This window comes from Crinia signifera, chromosome 19 (assembly GCF_055691185.1).
Source record: "Crinia signifera chromosome 19, ASM5569118v1, whole genome shotgun sequence".
NCBI classification, from domain to species: domain Eukaryota; kingdom Metazoa; phylum Chordata; class Amphibia; order Anura; family Myobatrachidae; genus Crinia; species Crinia signifera.
The window spans coordinates 143,404,018-143,428,975 of NC_139226.1; the positions used below are offsets into that span (position 1 = coordinate 143,404,018).

The window sequence follows — 24,958 nt, forward strand, 5'->3', positions numbered from 1 at the left end:
GTAAGTAAATGCTGAAGACAATAGTACCCAAGTAACTGTCCTCAGATTAAATCACTCACTAACAAATGTCACTTTGAAGCAGTCCCGGCGATTTAAATATATTGCGCCCATGTCAGGGCTGACAGCCTACCCGAGGCGGACCGGTGTACAAATTGGTACAATCATTGTTCATTTTAGTAAAGCACTGAAACACACAGCATAGAACAGATGCATTCACTCTCGTCTTTGCTGAGTCACATTGAACAGCCCCGTGTCTAGTCGCACCTATTCGTCAGCGTGTTTACTAATGCCTGTGCGTCTTATTCACATTGCGGTGCAAATAAGGGGCCTTATTCTGGTTCACTCTCAGAGGCAAATTCCTTCTCAAATGGACAAAACAATGCTGCACTGCAGGGCAGATGTAACATGTGCAGAGAGTTAGATTTGGGTGAGTATTTTGTTTCTGTGCAGGGTAAACACTGACTGCTTTATTTTTACACTGCAATGTAGATCTCACTTTGAAGTAAAACCCCACCCAAATCTAATTCTATCTGCACGTTACATCTGCCCCACCTGCAGTGCACATGGTTTTGTCCATTTGAGAAGGAATTTGCCTCAAGATGCATTATAGGCAAAAATAAATACATGTGGAGAAATAAGAGACATGGATTTATTGTAAATAAATACGGCAATATGAGAGGTACATACATAAAACCAATGAGAAGCGAACCGCGTTGTGCGCTCTCACACTGGAGACTCAGACGAACTGTACTGGTTAGAGGAGGATTTCAGATGCTGGGGGGGAGACAGAAACATTTCCTGGTACGTGGAGATATAATCGTGTGAGGCCTGGATTTCCAGGAGATCCAGCGTCCCTGGGGGTAAAGAACATTTCTCAGACATCTGATGTGTGCAGTGGACAGTGCGCTTCAAGGCGGTGGAACTACGCTAATAAACATGAGCATGGGGTGGACGGCTGGTTTATGTCAGTGTCGCAGCGATGTTCTTTATTTTTGGGTACAATATTTAACTCCACTTCAATTAACTGACAGCCATATTTGTAGTTATTTATACCAAAAGTCGCTGGCATTTTTAGCAGATATTTTGAGGATCTCTCACAGCAATGCTGGCACTCAAAGGGTTAATCTTTCCCCTTATTACCAATTAATAACGGGATTTCAATATTCAATCCTGGCCATTTTCACCACATAAATGGATTCGCGGCTCTTTGGGAACAATGGGGGGTATTCAATGCCGCTATTAATAGCATTTGCAGAAACCGCAGCTAAATTTTGGAAGTAGTGGCCGTGTCCACGGAAAAAGGCATGGAGTCGCGGATCCACACCTTTTCCGAATGTTTACAAAGATCGAAGAGGTGGAATTGCCCTAGTTCCATCTACTCACTGCGGAAACGGATGCGGAAAATAGCCGCATTCAACACCCCCACTGTTCCCATGAATGCGCCCAGATCCTGACCAGCACTGAATAGCCGCCATTGCTCTGGTCTCAACTGCTCCTGTCCATGTTTAGATCAGGCTTGGCCAAACTATTGTGAAGCTACATGTCCCAGCATGCCTTGCCAGTTTTGCTATTAGGGAATGCTAAAACTATGGCAAGGCATGCTGGGATGTGTAGTTTCACAACAGCTGGAGGGTCACCGTTTGGCCATGCCCGATATAGATCACTTGGACTGCCAGCGTCTCGTTGATTACGCCCCCTACCTGCTAGTACACTGTCCGGTTTTATCCCATCAAACGACTGTCTTTGAAAAGCATCAAAGTTGATGGAGGCGTTATTCTCAGAGAGCTCCTGTGGAATGGGGCCGTCGCATGTCTTCCATACTTCAAACTTCACCCAATCGTAGCTGAAACAGAAAAGGGACGCTGTAACGGGAAACGCCTGCAGACACAAGTCACCATACGGGATTCCTCTATCGCTCACCTTACACACTTGCGGGCTCCAGGGCAGCTTTGTATTAGATGCTGAATGGTGGGGTGCGAGAAGCCAAAGAAATATGGGCCAGTATTGTCCGGGGTGGTTCCACTCTGTCCCCTGGGAAAGACCAGAAATACCGTATTACAGCAAGGACGGGAGAGACAGTGTGGCGATCACTGGGACTGAAGTTATCCACCCGCCAGCTGGGAGAATGATGGGATGACCGTAGTGCTGTCCAGTGTATATAGGGGAGGATTTGCCTGACCTACACACATTGGGTCTGATTCAGCTTGGTTAGCAAAGCACAAAAGCAAGCAAATTACCAAAACTATTTTGCGCTGCAGGTGGGGAAGATGTAACAGGTGCAGAGAGTTAGATTTGGGTGAGGAGTAGAATGCTGTGTACACACGGGGGAGATATATTGCTCAGTTTCTCCTTTACATCAGCGACCAGAGATGGGGGGAGCCCGGCAGTGGTAATCAGCTGGTCGCAGGAGTATGTTCCTGCAACCAGCGATCACCACAGGGGCAAAAACGGGAGCGCGCACCCGGCGATATATCGCCGGTGCACACTCCCATTGCGGGCAATATGGTTGCTCAGCGACCATATTTCCCGCGATATTATACAAAATCGCCCCCGTGTGTACGCACCTTTAAACTGATATCTAAATTGCAGTGTAAGAATATAGCAGCCAGTATTTACCCTGCACAGAAACAATATAGTGTTTCCTAATATAACTCTCTCTGTACATGTTACATCTGCACCACCTGTAGCGCAGCATGGTTTCGCTGAATAAGGCCCATAGCCCATATCATCAGCAGAGCAGTGTAACTGTGGGGCAGAGAAGTGATAAAGTGCCTGGTACCTTATCACCAGCCAATCAGCTCCTGACTCTTAAGTTACAGGCTGGGTTTAAAAAGGGACAGTCAGGAGGTGATTGGCCGGTGATACCGGACACTTTATCACTGCTTCATACATCTGCCCATGTGCGGCTGTAAGGTGAGGCCCCAGTGTCCGTTATTCTCCGGTCCAGTAGCCAGATATGTGGGGCCTATCCCATCAGGACCTGGGATGTCCACACTCCATTCTGTCGGATGCCATTACTGAGAATAGCGCTGCGCTGACCGATTTATGCCACTGTAGTCTGTACTTTCTCAGAAGGCACAATAACCAGTTGTATATCAGGGGCAGAAGAAAATGGCATTGCTGCCAATCCCCTAACACAAACCATTTCTGTTACATGGTTCATCTGCAATCACAATAGTATCACTCTTCTCCAGCAGCGCATCAATAACCTCATCGCCATTCCTGGCTGAAGGACCCATACGCTCCTCCCCATCCCATGATTGCTGTATCTCCCAATTGTCCAACTCACCGCACACCGCCAATGTTTTTCAGAAGGGTGGCGTGACATTCAGCGGCTGAGCCGGAGACGATGGAATTCTGGGGATCATCCTCCGGCATGATCTCGAACTGAAAAAAAAACAAAAGATCCCTTACTGCTGAGAGATGATCGCTGTAGAACGGTCAATGACTTTGTTAGGGTACAGCAGGGTGAGAAGCACTAAGAATAGTCATCTTCGCTGGAATGTAGCAATTCATGTATTACCGAGCCACAGTCAGCGCTAAGGGCAGACGTATCCTGCCTAATGCCCCGCTACCGAGCCACAGTCAGCGCTAAGGGCAGACGTATCCTGCCCCGCTACCGAGCCACAGTCATCGCTAAGGGCAGACGTATCCTGCCCCGCTACCGAGCCACAGTCAGCGCTAAGGGCAGACGTATCCTGCCTAATGCCCCGCTACCGAGCCACAGTCAGCGCTAAGGGCAGACGTATCCTGCCCAATAACTGAAAAAAAAAAAAAAGATCCCTTACTGCTGAGAGATGATCGCTGTAGAACGGTCAATGACTTTGTTAGGGTACAGCAGGGTGAGAAGCACTAAGAATAGTCATCTTCGCTGGAATGTAGCAATTCATGTATTACCGAGCCACAGTCAGCGCTAAGGGCAGAGGTATCCTGCCTAATACCCCGCTACCGAGCCACAGTCAGCGCTAAGGACAGACGTATCCTGCCCAATGCCCCGCTACCGAGCCACAGTCAGCGCTAAGGGCAGACGTATCCTGCCCAATGGCCCGCTACCGAGCCACAGTCAGCGCTAAGGGCAGACGTATCCTGCCCAATGCCCCGCTACTGAGCCACAGTCATCGCTAAGGACAGACGTATCCTGCCTAATGCCCCGCTACCGAGCCAAGTCAGCGCTAAGGGCAGACGTATCCTGCCTAATACCCCGCTACCGAGCCACAGTCAGCGCTAAGGGCAGACGTATCCTGCCTAATGCCCCGCTACCGAGCCACAGTCAGCGCTAAGGGCAGACGTATCCTGCCTAATACCCCGCCACAGTCAGCGCTAAGGGCAGACGTATCCTGCCCCGCTACCGAGCCACAGTCAGCACTAAGGGCAGACGTATCCTGCCTAATACCCCGCTACCGAGCCACAGTCAACGCTAATGGCAGACGTATCCTGCCTAATGCCCCGCTACCGAGCCACAGTCACCGCAAAGGACAGACGTATCCTGCCTATTGCCCCGCTACCGAGCCACAGTCAGCGCTAAGGACAGACGTATCCTGCCCAATGCCCCGCTACCGAGCCACAGTCAGCGCTAAGGACAGACGTATCCTGCCCAATGCCCCGCTACCGAGCCACAGTCAGCGCTAAGGGCAGACGTATCCTGCCCAATACCCCGCTACCGAACCTCAGTCAGCGCTAAGGGCAGACGTATCCTGCCCAATGCCCCGCTACCGAGCCACAGTCAGCGCTAAGGGCAGACGTATCCTGCCTAATGCCCCGCTACCGAGCCACAGTCATCGCTAAGGGCAGACGTATCCTGCCTAATGCCCCGCTACCGAGCCACAGTCATCGCTAAGGACAGACGTATCCTGCCTAATGCCCCGCTACCGAGCCACAGTCAGCGCTAAGGACAGAAGTATCCTGCCCAATACCCCGCTACCGAGCCACAGTCATCGCTAAGGGCAGACGTATCCTGCCCAATGCCCCGCTACCGAGCCACAGTCATCGCTAAGGACAGACGTATCCTGCCCAATACCCCGCTACCGAGCCTCAGTCAGCGCTAAGGACAGACGTATCCTGCCCAATACCCCGCTACCGAGCCACAGTCAGCGCTAAGGACAGACGTATCCTGCCCCGCTACCGAGCCACAGTCAGCGCTAAGGGCAGACGTATCCTGCCCAATGCCCCGCTACCGAGCCACAGTCAGCGCTAAGGGCAGACGTATCCTGCCCAATACCCCGCTACCGAGCCTCAGTCAGCGCTAAGGGCAGACGTATCCTGCCCAATGCCCCGCTACCGAGCCACAGTCAGCGCTAAGGGCAGACGTATCCTGCCTAATGCCCCGCTACCGAGCCACAGTCATCGCTAAGGGCAGACGTATCCTGCCTAATGCCCCGCTACCGAGCCACAGTCATCGCTAAGGACAGACGTATCCTGCCCAATGCCCCGCTACCGAGCCACAGTCAGCGCTAAGGGCAGACGTATCCTGCCCAATACCCCGCTACCAAGCCACAGTCAGCGCTAAGGACAGACGTATCCTGCCTAATGCCCCGCTACCTAGCCACAGTCAGCGCTAAGGGCAGACGTATCCTGCCCAATACCCCGCTACCGAGCCACAGTCAGCACTAAGGGCAGACGTATCCTGCCTAATGCCCCGCTACCGAGCCACAGTCAGCGCTAAGGACAGACGTATCCTGCCTAATGCCCCGCTACCGAGCCACAGTCAGCGCTAAGGGCAGACGTATCCTGCCCAATACCCCGCTATCGAGCCACAGTCAGCGCTAAGGGCAGACGTATCCTACCCAATACCCCGCTACCGAGCCACAGTCAGCGCTAAGGACAGACGTATCCTGCCTAATACCCCGCTACCGAGTCACAGTCAGCGCTAAGGACAGACGTATCCTGCCTAATGCCCCGCTACCGAGCCACAGTCAGCGCTAAGGGCAGACGTATCCTGCCCAATACCCCGCTACGGAGCCACAGTCAGCGCTAAGGACAGACGTATCCTGCCTAATACCCCGCTACCGAGCCACAGTCAGCGCTAAGGACAGACGTATCCTGCCTAATGCCCCGCTACCGAGCCACAGTCAGCGCTAAGGGCAGGCGTATCCTGCCTAATACCCCGCTACCGAGCCACAGTTAGCGCTAAGGACAGACGTATCCTGCCCCACTACCGAGCCACAGTCAGCACTAAGGGCAGACGTATCCTGCCTAATACCCTGCTACTGAGCCACAGTCAGCGCTAAGGACAGACGTATCCTGCCCAATGCCCCGCTACCGAGCCACAGTCAGCGCTAAGGGCAGACGTATCCTGCCTAATGCCCCGCTACCGAGCCACAATCAGCGCTAAGGGCAGACGTATCCTGCCTAATACCCAGCTACCGAGCCACAGTCAGCGCTAAGGGAAGACGTATCCTGCCCAATACCCCGCTACCAAGCCACAGTCAGTGCTAAGGGCAGACGTATCCTGCCCCGCTACCAAGCCACAGTCAGCGCTAAGGACAGAAGTATCCTGCCCAATGCCCCGCTACCTAGCCACAGTCAGCGCTAAGGGCAGACGTATCCTGCCCCGCTACCGAGCCACAGTCAGCGCTAAGGACAGACGTATCCTGCCTAATACCCCGCTACCGAGCCACAGTCAGCGCTAAGGACAGACGTATCCTGCCCCGCTACCGAGCCACAATCAGCGCTAAGGGCAGACGTATCCTGCCTAATACCCTGCTACTGAGCCACAGTCAGCGCTAAGGACAGACGTATCCTGCCCAATGCCCCGCTACCGAGCCACAGTCAGCGCTAAGGGCAGACGTATCCTGCCTAATGCCCCGCTACCGAGCCACAATCAGCGCTAAGGGCAGACGTATCCTGCCTAATACCCAGCTACCGAGCCACAGTCAGCGCTAAGGGAAGACGTATCCTGCCCAATACCCCGCTACCGAGCCACAGTCAGTGCTAAGGGCAGACGTATCCTGCCCCGCTACCGAGCCACAGTCAGCGCTAAGGACAGAAGTATCCTGCCCAATGCCCCGCTACCTAGCCACAGTCAGCGCTAAGGGCAGACATATCCTGCCCCGCTACCGAGCCACAGTCAGCGCTAAGGACAGACGTATCCTGCCTAATACCCCGCTACCGAGCCACAGTCAGCGCTAAGGGCAGACGTATCCTGCCTAATACCCCGCTACCGAGCCACAGTCAGCGCTAAGGGCAGACGTATCCTGCCCAATGCCCCGCTAACGAGCCACAGTCAGCGCTAAGGGCAGACGTATCCTGCCCAATACCCCGCTACCGAGCCACAGTCATCGCTAAGGGCAGACGTATACTGCCTAATACCCCGCTCCCGAGCCACAGTCAGCGCTAAGGACAGACGTATCCTGCCTAATGCCCCGCTACCGAGCCACAGTCATCGCTAAGGGCAGACGTATCCTGCCTAATACCCCGTTACCGAGCCACAGTCAGAGCTAAGGACATACATATCCTGCCCAATGCCCCGCTACCGAGCCACAGTCAGCGCTAAGGGCAGACGTACCCTGCCTAATGCCCCGCTACCGAGCCACAGTCAGCGCTAAGGGCAGACGTATCCTGCCTAATGCCCCGCTACCGAGCCACAGTCAGCGCAAAGGACAGACGTATCCTGCCTAATGCCCCGCTACCGAGCCACAGTCAGCGCTAAGGACAGACGTATCCTGCCTAATGCCCCGCTACCGAGCCACAGTCAGCGCTAAGGGCAGACGTATCCTGCCCAATACCCCGCTACCGAGCCACAATCATCGCTAAGGACAGACGTATCCTGCCCAATGCCCAGCTACCGAGCCACAGTCAGTGCTAAGGGCAGACGTATCCTGCCCAATGCCCCGCTACCGAGCCACAGTCAGCGCTAAGGGCAGACGTATCCTGCCCAATACCCCGCTACCGAGCCACAGTCATCGCTAAGGGCAGACGTATCCTGCCCAATGCCCCGCTACCGAGCCACAGTCAGCGCTAAGGGCAGACGTATCCTGCCTAATACCCCGCTACCGAGCCACATTCAGCGCAAAGGGCAGACGTATCCTGCCTAATGCCCCGCTACCGAGCCACAGTCAGCGCAAAGGGCAGACGACAGTCAGCGCTAAGGACAGACGTATCCTGCCTAATACCCCGCTACCGAGCCACATTCAGCGCAAAGGACAGACGTATCCTACCTAATGTCGCGCTAATGAGCTACGGAGGGTATTGAGCAGACTTATTCTCGCCATAGTTCAGCAAGCAAGCCCCGGCCAGTGGTAAGGCCTCCAGCCAGCGAGCCCCGGCCAGTGGTAAGGCCTCCAGCCAGCGAGCCCCGGCCAGTGGTAAGGCCTCCAGCCAGCGAGCCCCGGCCAGTGGTAAGGCCTCCAGCCAGCGAGCCCCGGCCAGTGGTAAGGCCTCCAGCCAGCGAGCCCCGGCCAGTGGTAAGGCCTCCAGCCAGCGAGCCCCGGCCAGTGGTAAGGCCTCCAGCCAGCGAGCCCCGGCCAGTGGTAAGGCCTCCAGCCAGCGAGCCCCGGCCAGTGGTAAGGCCTCCAGCCAGCGAGCCCCGGCCAATGGTAAGGCCTCCAGCCAGCGAGCCCCGGCCAGTGGTAAGGCCTCCAGCCAGCCAGCCCCGGCCAGTGGTAAGGCCTCCAGCCAGCCAGCCCCGGCCAGTGGTAAGGCCGCCAGCCAGCCCCGGCCAGTGGTAAGGCCTCCAGCCAGCGAGCCCCGGCCAATGGTAAGGTCTCCAGCCAGCGAGCCCCGGCCAATGGTAAGGCCTCCAGCCAGCGAGCCCCGGCCAGTGGTAAGGCCTCCAGCCAGCGAGCCCCGGCCAATGGTAAGGTCTCCAGCCAGCGAGCCCCGGCCAATGGTAAGGTCTCCAGCCAGCGAGCCCCGGCCAATGGTAAGGCCTCCAGCCAGCGAGCCCCGGCCAGTGGTAAGGCTTTCAGCCAGTGGTAAGGCCTCCGGCCAGTGGTAAGGCCTCCGGCCAGCGGTAAGGCCTCCGGCCAGCGAGCCCCGGCCAGTGGTAAGGACTCCAGCCAGTGAGTCCCAGGCAGTGGAAAGGACTCCAGCAAGCCCTGGGACAGATAGCTAGGACCATGACACAGTAAGTAGTGATCACCTTGGGCCCAGACCAGCCATCTTTGATCTGACACGTGTACAGACACTTCTGCTCAGGGTTCCTCATGCTGACGTACACTCTTGTACTACAAAACCCTACAGGATAAATGGCAGCTTTGTCATGGAAGCCTTTCCTGTCCGATACAATCTGCGGAGAACACAAGAAGACGTTATCATTAGGAAGAGAGTGTGTGTGTTCCAGTATGTTCTAGGAACATTCCAGTTTGTAATAATGATGGAAACAGGTGAAAACTAACTGTAAGGCCATATTGTGCATTTATAAACCCTCTATCTAGGCAGCAGGATTGGTGTAGTGGTTAGCATTACCGGAGTTTGTAGGTTTGCACGGGTTTACCGGAAGCAATGTTAAGATCATGGTATGGTAATGTGGAGCTGACAGCGTGTGGGGGCGGAACCAATACTCAGCCTGTCAGTGTACCAGGAACCATTGCTGCATGAATACAGACCTCAGTGACATCACAAGTTCTCCCAGAGTTAATAGCGTTCTCTCCAGCAAGTTGCTGCTTCCTCTGAGGGTATGTCCCTCTGTCCCACAGCACCAGTGGCGGGGATTATCATCAAATTGACAGAATATGCCAAATCTGTCTCCTCCCACTCTCATTTGTATAACAAGGAAAGATGATACAATGCAGTCTTGCGTTAAATCTTTTTACATTCTGGAACCTGAGAGAATCCTAAGCCTGCACTTGCCACCATTTAGCAAAACTAGCCCATGGTCCTCACCTCTCCAAGACTGTAAACCGTCAACCCATCCAACACGATGGGGAAGACCGGTCGCCCACATGGATCCAAGAGTATCGGCTGAACCCACCTGCGGGCTGAACCTTCCGTAACTCTCTTCCTCTTAGATAATCTTTTCATCGCTACAAACAGGGAGGAAACAACATGTATGGTCAGTAACACACGTTCCGCAGCCCACATCTCATCTGGTTAGATGTTTTCACACATGGCAGACGCACTAATACACGTTACATGCGTGGTGACGGGTTCCGTTAGTGCGCACCACTTGCCTTCGGACTTGTTTTCTTTGCCCTTTTCTCGCTTGTCTTTCTTGAGCTTTTTACCCAGACCATCGTCAGACACACTGGGAAGACCCATGTCCAGGTTGCCGTCACTCATTCCGGCCATGTCGAAGCTGAGTGATAAGCCGGAGCTATGAGTCCCAGCTGGATCCTCCTCGCTCAGCGCCTGAAGCTGCAGAAGCCTTTTTAATAGGAATCTGGAGAAGAAGAATAACAATAATAAATAGGGGTAAAAAGGCTGAGAGGGTGTCACAGTAAAAAAAGCATTAGGAGTAGTGTAACAAATCCACTGTGCTCACTAAATCATGTGCCACTAGACTGTGGTTGCCATGGTAATCACGATACTGCAAATACTAGCTTATGGGTTATCATAAATAGCATCTATACCAGGGAATATTATCATTTCTTACCTTTTTCATAAAGCATGCAAGAGAGATTGGAAAAACACAAACAAAACACGTTTTCACATACATGATGCCTGATTTAGATGTAGAATCTATGAAATACATACACAATTAATATTTACCTCCTCTCTTCCTTGGCTTTAATGAATTTACTCTCAATGCGTGCAATTTCATCCGAGAGAGATGCATTTTCCTGAAAATTGCAAAAACAGGTAATGACACATGACACGCATGGCAAGTAATATAAGCACATTTTATAAACTTACACTAGAACCAGAGTTTACAAAACAAACAAACAAAACACACCCCTAAAACTTGTCTTTCTTCAGCTTTTTACCCAGAGAAATGCTTTCTAGTCCACATAAAATCAAGTAATAATAACGGATGTGCCCGGTTTCAACCCGCAACATTTTACCCCTTTTCACCCTCTTAGAAGGGGCTGTGAAAAACTGTCACAGTATCCAGGCCACCAAACAGGGCAGGTGCACAGGGGAAGTTCACCAATTGTCACATTTTCAAGAACACATAGGTGAAGCATTGTAAATGGCAAGCGGACGTTTGGACACCTAACCCAAAAACAAGGCAACCAATTACAACACTGAAATCTCTCCTTCCGCAAATCTACGGACCAAGGGCCAGATGCACTAAGCTTCAAAAATGATAAAATGGAGAGTGATAAACAACCAGCCAATCAGCTCCTGCCTGACATTTTTCAAACACATTCTGTGACATGGAATTTAGGAGCTGATTGGCTGGTGGTTTATCACTCTCCATTGTATCACTTTTGAAGCATCTGGCCGGTATCATATAAATAGGTTATACATAAAAGTTGTCCTTCTTCTATTACTATATAGATATCCCCATCACCCCTTTATTTCCTAGTCCTCCCTTTTTCTGCTCTATACTGGACTCCCCTCTCCCATAAGGGCACCAAAACACTGCACAATAGAAGAGGAAACATAAATAAATAGCGCCAAACAATAGTGTCAATTAAACAAATGAATATAGATAAAAGAAAAATGCAACAAACATAATAGAGGGTCACTTACATGGGATAAACTGGCCACCTGGGAAATAGGTGAAGGGACACTATGGGGGTGATTCAGGTTGGTTTGCTAAAGCAAACTCCTTCTTTAATGGGCAAAACCATGTGCACTGCAGGTGGGGCAGATGTAACATGTGCCGAGAGTGTTACATTTGGGTGAGGTGTGTTCAAATTTAAATAAAACTTGCAGTGTAAAAATAAAGCAGCCAGTATTCATCCTGCACAGAAACAAAATAATACCCAAATATAACTCTCTCGGCACATGTTACATCTGCCCCACCTGCAGAGCACATGGTTTCGCCCATTAAAGGAGTTTGCTTTTGCAAAGCAAGCTGAAGCACCCCCATGTCACATACTGAAATAGGACAAAAGAGAACACTTGTGGGTAGCTTTACTACGGGCCCACCGGCCATCTGTGGATTTGACTGATAGACTAAAATCGCAATCAAAATATATACTAAACCAGCAACAACCCCCCCCCCCCCCCCTCCTTCTTGGTGTATATAGGTTTACAGAACAGCATATAGCATGAATGCTACGCACAAACACCATGGCTTTCGCGATTCTCCTCAGCCGCAGGCACTTCAGCCGGTATTTCTCCTTGTGGCTTCTCCGCTTATTCTTCATTTTCACATCCTGGTAAGAGGCATGCAATGCGAAATTGGGGTTCATCCTTCCTGGGCGCACACTGGGGTAAAGGATGATAATTTAATCCGTGCACATCTATAAATCACATCTCCTGTAACATTCCGCAATGCAAAGCTTGATACATATCATCTAAGCATCCATCTCATTTGTGGGTACAAAATGTGCAAAAACTAAATAAATCGCCAATAAAGTTACTGTATTGCCTTGTACAGGGATAGCTGCCAATGTAATACCAAGGAACGTGGCTGCGGGACAGGTAGACATCAACACATCATTCAACTCACTAAGCACTGATATAATGTAATGTCACTGACGCACCTCCACTCTAGTCTCCTCCTCTCACTCCCCCACAGCCAGTTATTCTGCTTCCCCTTTACCCTGGAACTCATCCCCTCACATCTTTTCATGAGTCCTACTTATAACACCCACCTGCCCTCTCACACAGGTCACACCTCTCCCTCTCACCCAGGTCACACCTCTCCCTCTCACCCAGGTCACACCTCTCCCTCTCAGACTGTAAGCCCCAATGGACTTGCACAGGACCACTCCCACTGTGTTGCGTAGAGGCAAGGATTTATGATAACATATCCGTAGGCACACACACACATAAATGTATATATACAATAACATGGTCGCCTACCTGACCCTCTCCATGAGGGAGGAATTGCTCTGCTCCTGGGCTTCCCTGGTAATGTATGACTGCCAGCACCTGTGGGGAGCTAGGTAACTGATAAGAAAGGTGTCACCACAGGTGCTGGCAGTCATACATTACCAGGGAAGCCCAGGAGCAGAGCATTGTGTCCTCCTGGAGAGGGGCATGCTGGGAGGTATGGATAATGTACGATTGCCAGCACCTGTGGGGAGCTAGGTAACTGATAAGAAAGGTGTCACCACAGGTGCTGGCAATCCTACATTACCAGGGAAGCCCAGGAACAGAGCATTGTGTCCTCCTGGAGAGGGGCATGCTGGGAGGTATGGATAATGTATTATTGCCAGCACCTGTAGGGAGCTGGGTAACTGATAAGAAAGGTGTCACCACAGGTGCTGGCAATCCTACATTACCAGGGAAGCCCAGGAACAGAGCATTGTGTCCTCCTGGAGAGGGGCATGCTGGGAGGGATGGATAATGTATGATTGCCAGCGCCTGTGGGGAGCTAGGTAACTGATAAGAAAGGTGTCACCACAGGTGCTGGCAATCCTACATTACCAGGGAAGCCCAGGAGCAGAGAATTGTGTCCTCCTGGAGAGGGGCATGCTGGGAGGTATGGATAATGTATGATTGCCAGCACCTGTGGGGAGCCAGGTAACTGATAAGAAAGGTGTCACCACAGGTGCTGGCAATCCTACATTACCAGGGAAGCCCAGGAGCAGAGAATTGTGTCCTCCTGGAGAGGGGCATGCTGGGAGGTATGGATAATGTATGATTGCCAGCACCTGTAGGGAGCTGGGTAACTGATAAGAAAGGTGTCACCACAGGTGCTGGCAATCCTACATTACCAGGGAAGCCCAGGAACAGAGCATTGTGTCCTCCTGGAGAGGGGCATGCTGGGAGGTATGGATAATGTATGATTGCCAGCGCCTGTGGGGAGCTAAGTAACTGATAAGAAAGGTGTCACCACAGGTGCTGGCAATCATACATTACCAGGGAAGCCCAGGAGCAGAGAATTGTGTCCTCCTGGAGAGGGGCATGCTGGGAGGTATGGATAATGTATGATTGCCAGCACCTGTGGGGAGCCAGGTAACTGATAAGAAAGGTGTCACCACAGGTGCTGGCAATCATACATTACCAGGGAAGCCCAGGAACAGAGCATTGTGTCCTCCTGGAGAGAGGCATGCTGGGAGGTATGAATAATGTATGATTGCCAGCACCTGTGGGGAGCTAGGTAACTGATAAGAAAGGTGTCACCACAGGTGCTGGCAATCATACATTACCAGGGAAGCCCAGGAACAGAGCATTGTGTCCTCCTGGAGAGGGGCATGCTGGGAGGTATGGATAATGTACGATTGCCAGCACCTGTGGGGAGCTAGGTAACTGATAAGAAAGGTGTCACCACAGGTGCTGGCAATCATACATTACCAGGGAAGCCCAGGAACAGAGCATTGTGTCCTCCTGGAGAGAGGCATGCTGGGAGGTATGAATAATGTATGATTGCCAGCACCTGTGGGGAGCTAGGTAACTGATAAGAAAGGTGTCACCACAGGTGCTGGCAGTCATACATTACCAGGGAAGCCCAGGAGCAGAGCATTGTGTCCTCCTGGAGAGGGGCATGCTGGGAGGTATGGATAATGTACGATTGCCAGCACCTGTGGGGAGCTAGGTAACTGATAAGAAAGGTGTCACCACAGGTGCTGGCAATCCTACATTACCAGGGAAGCCCAGGAACAGAGCATTGTGTCCTCCTGGAGAGGGGCATGCTGGGAGGTATGGATAATGTATTATTGCCAGCACCTGTAGGGAGCTGGGTAACTGATAAGAAAGGTGTCACCACAGGTGCTGGCAATCCTACATTACCAGGGAAGCCCAGGAACAGAGCATTGTGTCCTCCTGGAGAGGGGCATGCTGGGAGGGATGGATAATGTATGATTGCCAGCGCCTGTGGGGAGCTAGGTAACTGATAAGAAAGGTGTCACCACAGGTGCTGGCAATCCTACATTACCAGGGAAGCCCAGGAGCAGAGAATTGTGTCCTCCTGGAGAGGGGCATGCTGGGAGGTATGGATAATGTATGATTGCCAGCACCTGTGGGGAGCCAGGTAACTGATAAGAAAGGTGTCACCACAGGTGCTGGCAATCCTACATTACCAGGGAAGCCCAGGAACAGAGCATTGTGTCCTCCTGGAGAGGGGCATGCTGGGAGGTATGGATAATGTATGATTGCCAGCACCTGTAGGGAGCTGGGTAACTGATAAGAAAGGTGTCACCACAGGTGCTGGCAATCCTACATTACCAGGGAAGCCCAGGAACAGAGCATTGTGTCCTCCTGGAGAGGGGCATGCTGGGAGGTATGGATAATGTATGATTGCCAGCGCCTGTGGGGAGCTAAGTAACTGATAAGAAAGGTGTCACCACAGGTGCTGGCAATCATACATTACCAGGGAAGCCCAGGAGCAGAGAATTGTGTCCTCCTGGAGAGGGGCATGCTGGGAGGTATGGATAATGTATGATTGCCAGCACCTGTGGGGAGCCAGGTAACTGATAAGAAAGGTGTCACCACAGGTGCTGGCAATCATACATTACCAGGGAAGCCCAGGAACAGAGCATTGTGTCCTCCTGGAGAGAGGCATGCTGGGAGGTATGGATAATGTAGGATTGCCAGCACCTGTGGGGAGCCAGGTAACTGATAAGAAAGGTGTCACCACAGGTGCTGGCAATCCTACATTACCAGGGAAGCCCAGGAACAGAGCATTGTGTCCTCCTGGAGAGGGGCATGCTGGGAGGTATGTATACATTATATACACACACATATAGTCACACAGCCTGGCTTTGACCCCTGCTCGTCTCCGTACGCCGCCCCGGTATATGTACATAGTATACCTACCTATAAACAACCTACTGGTCCCTCCTGTGCTCCCCTTTGGCACTCGAGGGACTAGAGGTCCTTCCGCAGCTCCGCTCTATACACACTTCCGGGCTTACTCTATGGTAACGGCGCACACACGCCGCATTTCCGGTGAAAGATCCCGCTACTTCCGCCCATAGCTGGTCATCCGTGATACGTCCAATAGAAGCGCAGGTCGTTGCCACGCTGCCCACCCGCCGATATGAGAGGGTCGCTGTGATAGGCGGGAGGACTGTAGCGGCTCTCGTTTCCTATTGGATCCCGCCGTTACCCGCTTGGCGGTTAGAGAGTAGAGCACGCTTCACTAATACCGAGTTGTTATGCGGTGAGTCCTCACTCACATAGAGGGCAGATGGTCTCCTGAGTGCTCCTTGTAAGCCAGCAGTGCATACATAGGGCATATATACAGCCTGTGTGATAGTGTATAGGGCTATATACAGCCTGTGTGATAGTGTATAGGGCTATATACAGCCTGTGTGATAGTGTATAGGGCATATACAGCCTGTGTGATAGTGTATAGGGCTATATACAGCCTGTGTGATAGTGTATAGGGCTATATACAGCCTGTGTGATAGTGTATAGGGCATATAGAGCCTGTGTGATAGTGTATAGGGCATATACAGCCTGTGTGATAGTGTATAGGGCATATACAGCCCGTGTGATAGTGTATAGGGCATATACAGCCTGTACATAGGTGCTATACAGAGAGAGAGCATATGCACTAGATAAAGAGTCTGCATATAATCGTGTAGAGAGAATGCATCAGAAGAACAACATCTGGGACCACTTTGATAGACCCTCAGAGAGCGTAGCCACTTGCAGGTACTGTGGTAGGCAACTAAAATTTGTTAGAACCACCTCTAATCTTAAGCAACATCTGGTGAGGAAACACCCTGATGTGCTGCAGGCGCCAGTCTCTGCCGCAGATGGGGGTACAACCAGATTTCTCAACGTGGAAGGGTATATCGTAAAGGTCCTTGAGGTCTCGGAGCAAGATGAATCTTCTGCAAATGGTGGCGTAGCACAACTGGCAGAGCCGGGACCATCAATTCGACAAGAGGAAAGGCCGGCGTCATTGGCCAGGAGGGTGCACAGCTATGGGCTTGGTCACCTAGCAACTCGGAAGCCTGGACACCTTGCAACTCAGAACCAGGATTACCCGGCAACCCAAAGCCTTGGTCACCTAGAAATCCGGTGTCCGGGTCCCCTGGTAACCCAGGCAGTTGTTGATATGGTCTGTAAAGACAGTCAGCCAATTCGCATTGTGGAAAATGCTGGATTTAATAATTTATTAAAAACGTTGGCTCCTCACTATGTTGTCCCGACTCGGAAAACCATCAAACAACACGTTGTGGAAAAATACAATACCCTAAGCGGCATTATAAAGAAGAAACTTGTTGACAAGAAATGCACCCTTACGACGGATGTATGGACTGATGACCAGCTGCAGAGCTTTCTCAGTCTCACCGTCCATTGTCATGATGAAGATGAACTGCTTAGTGGGACAATCGGTGTCTTGCCGCTTGCGGAACGACACACAAGTGAAAGCCTTGCCGAGCAGCTGAAGCAGTGTTGCCGCGAATGGGGCATAAGACCAGAAACCGATGACGTGATGGCCATTGTGACAGACGACGGAAGTATAAAAAAAGTAGCAGAATTAGCTTTTGGAGAAGATAAACATATTGCCTGCTTTGTGAGTGCTCTTCATTTAGTTGTGGAAAAATGTCTGGAGATGGAGACCTTGTCACCCCTTCTTTCTAAGTCAAAAGCAGGTATGACCTGGTTTAAGCAGCACATAGCAGACAATGGTGACCTGAGGCAGATGATCGAAGAGAACAAGCTGCTGAAATCGCCCCCTAAGAGCTGGAACTCAACGTATAATATGTTTCAGCAGCTGAGAGAGTTGCAACCTTACATCAGCGAGGTCATCGGTGGGGATCCCAGTGCGACTCCCATGCTGACTGCCTCCGAATTACAGGATGTGAGTGAAATAATTGACATACTGGAGCCATTTGAAGCGGCAATAAGAAAGATTAGTGGGGAACACTACTTAACAAGTAGTTTGGTGATCCCGATTACTTCCATAATCCTTCAGGAACTTGAGAATCTGCTTCCAAACAATGAAACCCCAAAGGCTGTTCTAAATGAAGCCATTAGTGGGATGAAGGAAAGATTTCGCAGCATCGAGCATGTCTTTTTATTAGCGGTTGCCACAGTATTAGACCCCCGCTTCAAAAAACTCTACTTCAGGGATCCCTCTGCATTGGCCAAACAGGTCACTTTCCTGAGCAACTGGCTGACGAAGGATGCCGCGGGAAGAGCCAACGGCAACGACTTGTCAGGTTCCTCGGCTAACAGTGAAGGTAAGGTGAATCCTTTATCTAATTTTAGACATTAAAATCCAAAAGAATATTTTTTTATATGTTTAATGCAGAGTTCCCCAAACTCCACCATTACAGTAAAGGCTCCCATACATTAGGCCGTCCGAAGCAGCTGCGCAGGAGAGCTCATTACGATTTGGCACTTGTTTGTTACATGGGATAAATCGCATGTGATTAATCCCATGTTAAATTCCCGGGGAGCTGCGGGGGCAGGAGAAAAAGTGAAGGGGGTGCATTGGCGGAGCGGGCAGTCCTCGTGTCTGGAAAGCAACCTGGACCCCACGGTGCCCAGGTATTTTCTTTGTTTTCCCATATGGACTGCCTTCGCCGCCGCAACCCTGCTACGCACAGAACCCAGGTGTTTCGTGCTGCCTGCCCCTTCACATAGGTGTGTGCCAGCGGTGCTTTGGACCAACACATCAGGGGTGCTTAAAGCACCCGCGATGTGAAGCTGATGGGTCAGATCCGACACATTTGAATCTGCAGCAGGTTCAATCTGTAGGGTCCGACCTGAGGTGCACGGGACGCGCATCGGGTCAGATGGGGATGTCAAACACATCCGATTTGAGACGATTTCAAGACGTGATCCGTTACAATCAAGCAAAATCAGCCCAAATTGGATAAGTGTATGGGCACCGTTTTAAGGCTGTGCATGTTTGAACCCAGATGGATAAAACAAATTGACTGACATGTTAATTAAGTTACCTGTGCTCAAGCCTGGAGATCCTTTATAACCGTGACTGTAAGTACAATTATTTCCAGGAAATGCCAGTCACGATATACTTTCACCATGGTGTCCCAGCAGCTTTAGCAACCAAAGATTCAGTAGAACTAGAATCTCAATTTTTGCCACTGACTCTTTAGCCCCATACACATTAAATGATTCCCCGCTAACGCCGATATTGGTGGCGGCAAGGACCTCTGGCATACACACTTGCTGATGCCAGGGGGGAAAAGGGTGCAACGGTCAAGTTGGGCAGAAGGACTTCAGACGAGGGAGTGGGCCGTTAACGACCTGGAGTGTACACACCAGGCGATTTTGTAAACCATATCGCTCAGAAAGCCCTAGTGAATAATATCGCCTAGTGTGTATGGGGCTTTTAAGGGTATTAATTGTTCCATCTCAGTTCTTAGTTGTGAAATACAATATTTTTCCAGTCTTTATATATTATTACATTACCTAAACAGCGATGGTTATTTCAGATGTACGGAGACCACCAAGGAGCCTTTTCAGTGACCACAACAAAATAGTGCAAAAAACCTGGCAACAGCCTGAGGAGTCTCCGAGTTCCGAGCTGCCGCAGGAGCTGTCTATGTACTTGGGTAAGTCGGCTGATTCTGCAAATGTCAGATATATGGAAATGTTATGTGCGTGAACTCCTGCCGGCTTTGTATAAAGTACAGCCAATATTTGCTGTTTTAGTGTTTAGACCTATGGTACTGAAGTGAAATTACAAGCATTCCAAAGACTTTTACTGACCATTACAATAAGTTTATGCAGAGTGAATATTTGCAATGTTGACTCTTCTTTTTCAAGACCTCTGTAATTAACCCTGGCAGCTGTCAATCAACTTTTGGGCCACTGATGGTTTGCCATTCTTGCCTAATCGAATCAATGCTTAGACTTTGTCAGGATTTGTGGGGTTTTGTTTGTCCACCAGCCTCTTGAGGATTGACCACATGGTCTCATGTGGATTTAGGTTTGTGGAGTCTGTTTCGTTCCCTGAGCCACTGAAGGTGCCACCATCATGCTGGGGAAGGGTATCGTTCATCACCGAACTGTCCTTGGATGGTTGGGAGATGTTGCTCGGTACCATTCTTTATTCATGGCTATGTTCTTAGGCAAAATTGTGAACCCACTCCCTTGGCGGAGAAGCAACCCCACACATGAATGGTTTTAGGATGCTTTACTGTTGGCAAGACACTTCACTTTTTCCTTCTCCAGACAAGTATTATTCCAGATGCACCAAACAATCTAAAAGGAAAATCATAAGAGAAAATTACTTTGCCCCTGTCCTCGGTAGTCGCGTCTGTGTACTTTTTTTTGCAGAATATAAATCTTTCGCTGATGTTTTTCCTGGAGGGAAGTAGCTTCTGTGCTGCCCTTGTTGACTCCATTATGAGGCACACAGTGTTCATTCTAGCACCCACCATATCTGAAAACCCATGCAGTTCCTCTTCCCTGCCTGGGGTGTCGCTGTCTCCTGTGGTGCTTCTAGCACAGGTCTGGCTTGCATATCAGTGGTGACATACAGACCACACTGTGCTAGAAGCACTACGGCAGACAGCGACACCTCAGGCAGGGAAGAGGAACTGCACAGGTTTTTAAATATGGCGGGTGCTAGAATGAACACTAACACACCTGCCTGCTGCCATTCCTGAGCAAGCACTGAACGTGTCCTGATCCTGCAGCTGAATAAACTTTAGGAGATGTCCCGGGGCTTACCGGACATTCTTGGGTGCCCTGAAGCTTTCCTCAGAACTTCCCCAGGTGCAATCTTAATAGCAACAATATCCTTGCATGTGAAGCCCTTTTTGTGCTAAGCAATGATTGCACATGTTTTATTGCAATGAACCTAGTGGTTAACAGAGCATTGGTTTAAAGCACCAACCTCCCTTTTAAAGCTTCCAGTCTTATTCTTACTGAATCGTATGACCTTATTTCCAGCCTTGTCCTCGGCAAAACTGTCACTTGTGTTACTGAGAAAATCACTGACATGTCAGCTGGTCCTTCTATGGCAGGGCTGAAATGCAGTGGAAATGTTTTTGGGCTTAGGTTTATTTGTCATGGCAAAGAGGTATTTTGCAATTAATCTAATCACTTGTCATGATATTCTGCAGTATATGCATATTGCCATCATAAAATCTGAGGCAGCAGACTTTGTGACAACCAATACTTGTGCCATTCTCAAAACTTTTGGCCATGTCTGTAGTTACGCAATAGTTGGGTATAGTCTCATAAGATGTGTGGGCTTTTCTGGAAATCTTAAATGTTAGTGGGCTTGTTTAAACTTTTTTTTTTTTATGTTTATGCAAAGTTTTATATTATTTACTGAGTAAGCGGGGTATATTGTAAGTTTGGTAGGATCACAGATCTCACCAAACTACAAATTCCTAGCGCTTCATGTAATGTTACAAAATAAATGTCTCCTAGACCAATTTTATTTATAACAGCTGCTGCATGCGAGTTCACCTGAGCTCACAGAAAACTAGAAACAAGAGAAAAACAGGTAGATCTGCTGAACAAAAATCATTCTGGACACACGGTTCAATCTGTAACTATTTTATAACCGTAAAAATCAATTACACAAATGTAACACACAGGCACGGAATAAGCACAACTATAAAATATCTAAAACGGGTGGCCAACCAACGGCTCGCGAGCCACATGCGGCTCTCCCCCCTCAATGTGCGGCTTGGCGGTCAAATCGCCCCAGCGCCGCCGGGATACGGCAGTGGGAGCACAAAGAGTCACTCATTGTGCTCCGCCTCCCACTGCCGTGTCCTGGTGGCGCTGGGACAATGTGAACACCTGCGTCTCCGGCTTCTGCTGCACCACCGCTTGCCATTCTGAGCCCTCCTGGCTGCGCCCGTGGTAAGCAGGTTTAGCCAGTTTCATCTATCTGGCCAGCATGCCGTATCTTCCGGAAGAGATGCGCAATTGTCTCCCATGTATGCGCATCCCGTTCTCGGTGAACAGCGCGTGAGACTGATGGCGTACTGAGTGGATAGATGAAACTGGCGTATCGACTCTTTGTCTTACTAGAACGGATTTTTTCGGATAGTCATCGCTGATTGGTTGGCTACCCCTAATCTAAAATATTCCTCATTCCATACAAGGTAGCACTTATGTATGGGGTCTCCAGATCTCAATTAGTTATCGTCGTGGATAAGCAGAATAGTAATATTTGGTAGCCACAAAAAGTGAAAACCGCTTGTTTGTAGCGTTTCGTAACCACGGTTACTCTAAACTTCCTCAAGGCGTCAAAAAAGTTTCCAGTAACAGTGGTTATGAAACGCGTTGACGTCTACACTACTTCTGACAATTCTACCCGGCTCGGAGATACATGCTGTACGCCATGCCTTGCCTTCCATCGAGGTGTCAGTGCGGCCGGTGAATTCCCCCGTTGAGCGCAGTCCTGCACTCGGGATAACTCGGCGTGTGGGCATCTCCTGGCTACCGCGTATTACATCAAACAGCCGCAGAGCTGTGGATTGGCTACAAACAAGCGGCGGGTGCTGCCATCATTTAGGTAAGCAGCTCCGGAGCTATTCTGCCCCCTTTTCCTATTTGGGCAGTTAAAAAGTGATTAAAGGGGGAGAAGTTTCCAACTAATACTACTGGCTGCAGGATAAACTCTGCCAACAACGGCTTACACAATACAGACTGGCTTCCCATCTACCGGCTTGTTAACCCCTCACTGCAGATTTCTTGCCATATATTAACTTTTTGCTGCTACCAAATATTAGTATTCTGCTTATCCACGACGATAACGAATTGAGATCTGGAGACCCCATATATAAGTGCTACCTCGTATGGAATGAGGAATATTTTATAGTTGTGCTTATTCCATGCCTGTGTATTTACTTGTTACATTTGTGTATTGATTTTTGTTACAGATTGAACCGTGTGTCCAGAATCTTCTTTGTTTAGCAGAATTTATTTTCTCGGCAGCGCAGAGCATTTGTTTTTCTCTTCTTTATGGAGTAAGCGTAGACTGTGAGCCAATGTAATAGGGTGTGAGAATCATGAAGCGAGAGATTCCCATTATTCTTAAAGTGACAATTACACTGCAAAACCAGGCTGCTTTATGTAAATGATTGCTGCTTTATGTAAATAAAACCGAAGGAAAACGTTCACTTTCTGATTCTCCTGCCATATTACACTTGGCCCTGTTTGTGTGTCTGTGTATGCAATGCTCTGCAAACGTTTTAGGCAGGTGTGAAAAATATGCTGCAAAGTAAGAATGCTTTTTTTTTATCAAAATGCGAAATCTAAAACAATATTTGGAGTGACCTCCCATTGCCTTTATAATAGCATCAATTCTTCTAGGTACACTTGTACAAAGTCAGAGACTTTGTCAGATTATAGTCGGGGGTGTGATCCTACCATACAGGTGGTAAATGTTCAGCATTTCCATATGTCATTAACTGAGACAGCTGTGTAGGGGGCATAAAACTGTGTGAGGAACAGCGATGAATAATACCAGTAACCAGATTCATATAGGAATTCGGAGACCTTGGTTATATTCTAAGTCCAAATATTAATATTGTGATAATAAGTCAATCTCTAATAGCCCCTTGTACTATAAAGTCAATGCAGCTGTTTTTAGACCTGTGACTGTTCCAGTTGGAGATCCAGTCTATTTCCTCCTGGCTGCTGGCGATGGCGCTTGTTGCCGTCAATGTCCGCAGGTCGTTGGGCGTTCCGGATGCTGGGAGCTATTCCCGGGGCAGGATGTTGAGAATAAATGCAGGGATGTCCTTGGTATCTCTCTGCCTATTACATGCCAGGCATTTCTCCACGCGGTCTTCCTACTGATTTGATTGAGATTTCTCCTACGATTCACTTGGCAAGATCAAATTATTAACATTATGAAAGTATTCTTACATGGCAGCATTTTTCCCGCCTAAAGCTTCTGCACAATATTGTATATTACAAGATTAAGTACCGGGTTTTTATATCTTATGCTGCAAATACGATTTCCTGACACCCTTGATAAACAATCTGAATTATTCCAATATCAAAAAAATTCTCTCCTGACACTTGTCTGATTTCTGTAGCACATTGTAGTGTAACATATTTGCCCATTTCTAATCTTGAAGCAATGAAATAAATGATGTAGTGATCTTTCAGTTTTGGCTTGTAATCACTTTTCATAATCTTGTTCCAGGTGCCCCGCCAGAGAAAATAGAGGAGAACCCTCTTAGATTTTGGAAGCAAATGGAAACTACATACCCTAACCTAAGAAAAATAGCAAGGCAATATCTGACAACTGTGGCCACGTCCGTCCCTTCCAAACGGCTCTTCGACAGAGCTGGTGAAATGAAGACCAAATCGAGAAATATCATAGAGGGAAAACTGGTTTCAAAGTTAGTATTTTTGCAGAGTGTTCGAATCGGACAGGACTCTAGCGGTCTTGGGACCGTTACCTTACAACAGCCCCAGCCTCCCGAGTTTGCTAAGGTCACTGCAATTCCGGCTGTCGGCAAAGTGGCCATGGAGACTTGCAACAGTACCATCACTGCAATTCCGGCTGTCGGCACAGTGGCCATGGAGACTTGCAACAGTATCATCACTGCAATTCCGGCTGTCGGCACAGTGGCCATGGAGACTTGCAACAGTACCATCACTGCAATTCCGGCTGTCGGCACAGTGGCCATGGATACTTGCAACAGTACCATTACTGCAGTACCGGCTGTTGGGCCTGTTGCCATGGAGACTTTCAACAGTGGTTCCTCTTCCTCTAGACTGCCTGCTGACTTTCTAGAGGCACTAGATTTACACCAGGAGAGGTCCACATCTTCGTCAGCCGCTGATGGGTCACCACCCAGTGATGGTTCTACTAAGATACTCTCTGTGAGCTGACCTATTAGATAGATCTGTCATAGTAGGCCTATTTGTGACATTGGATACTGTTGCTGCACCCATATTTTGTACCTCGACAATACCTTGTGGCAATGAGACTGTTCCTTAGAGCTGTAATGGATTTTATAGGTGAAGACCTCTAGAAGTTGTAGTTCACCCTACACTGGTAGTACTGTAAAATAAGCTGTTTGATTAAAGATACTTTAACTAA

At 49.7% G+C, this 24,958-nt stretch overlaps 2 protein-coding genes across 4 annotated transcripts; one reads left to right on the top strand and one right to left on the bottom strand.

The window, feature by feature from the left end:
* Positions 1–631: 631 nt before the first annotated feature.
* On the bottom strand, positions 632–15,912 carry TBRG1 (transforming growth factor beta regulator 1). 2 transcript variants are annotated; one of them, XM_083163576.1, is made up of 10 exons: positions 15,757–15,912; positions 12,114–12,258; positions 10,648–10,718; positions 10,110–10,318; positions 9,823–9,962; positions 9,080–9,226; positions 3,290–3,387; positions 1,921–2,031; positions 1,701–1,843; positions 632–854 (listed from the first exon to the last, which is right to left on the bottom strand). In XM_083163576.1, exons 2-10 carry the CDS (start codon positions 12,240–12,242, stop codon positions 724–726), a joined length of 1,179 nt encoding a protein of 392 aa, XP_083019702.1. In that variant the 5' UTR covers positions 12,243–12,258; positions 15,757–15,912; the 3' UTR covers positions 632–723. The 2 variants fall into 2 exon arrangements, with proteins under 2 accessions (XP_083019702.1, XP_083019701.1); XM_083163575.1 differs by lacking the exon at positions 15,757–15,912 and adding an exon at positions 12,537–12,659.
* Positions 15,800–24,958, top strand: LOC146043135 (E3 SUMO-protein ligase ZBED1-like). Of its 2 annotated transcripts, XM_083163573.1 has the most exons (4): positions 15,800–16,341; positions 16,462–18,140; positions 19,347–19,481; positions 24,053–24,958. In XM_083163573.1, exons 2-4 carry the CDS (start codon positions 16,535–16,537, stop codon positions 24,745–24,747), a joined length of 2,436 nt encoding a protein of 811 aa, XP_083019699.1. In that variant the 5' UTR covers positions 15,800–16,341; positions 16,462–16,534; the 3' UTR covers positions 24,748–24,958. The 2 variants fall into 2 exon arrangements, with proteins under 2 accessions (XP_083019699.1, XP_083019700.1); XM_083163574.1 differs by having other exon boundaries at positions 15,804–18,140; positions 19,362–19,481.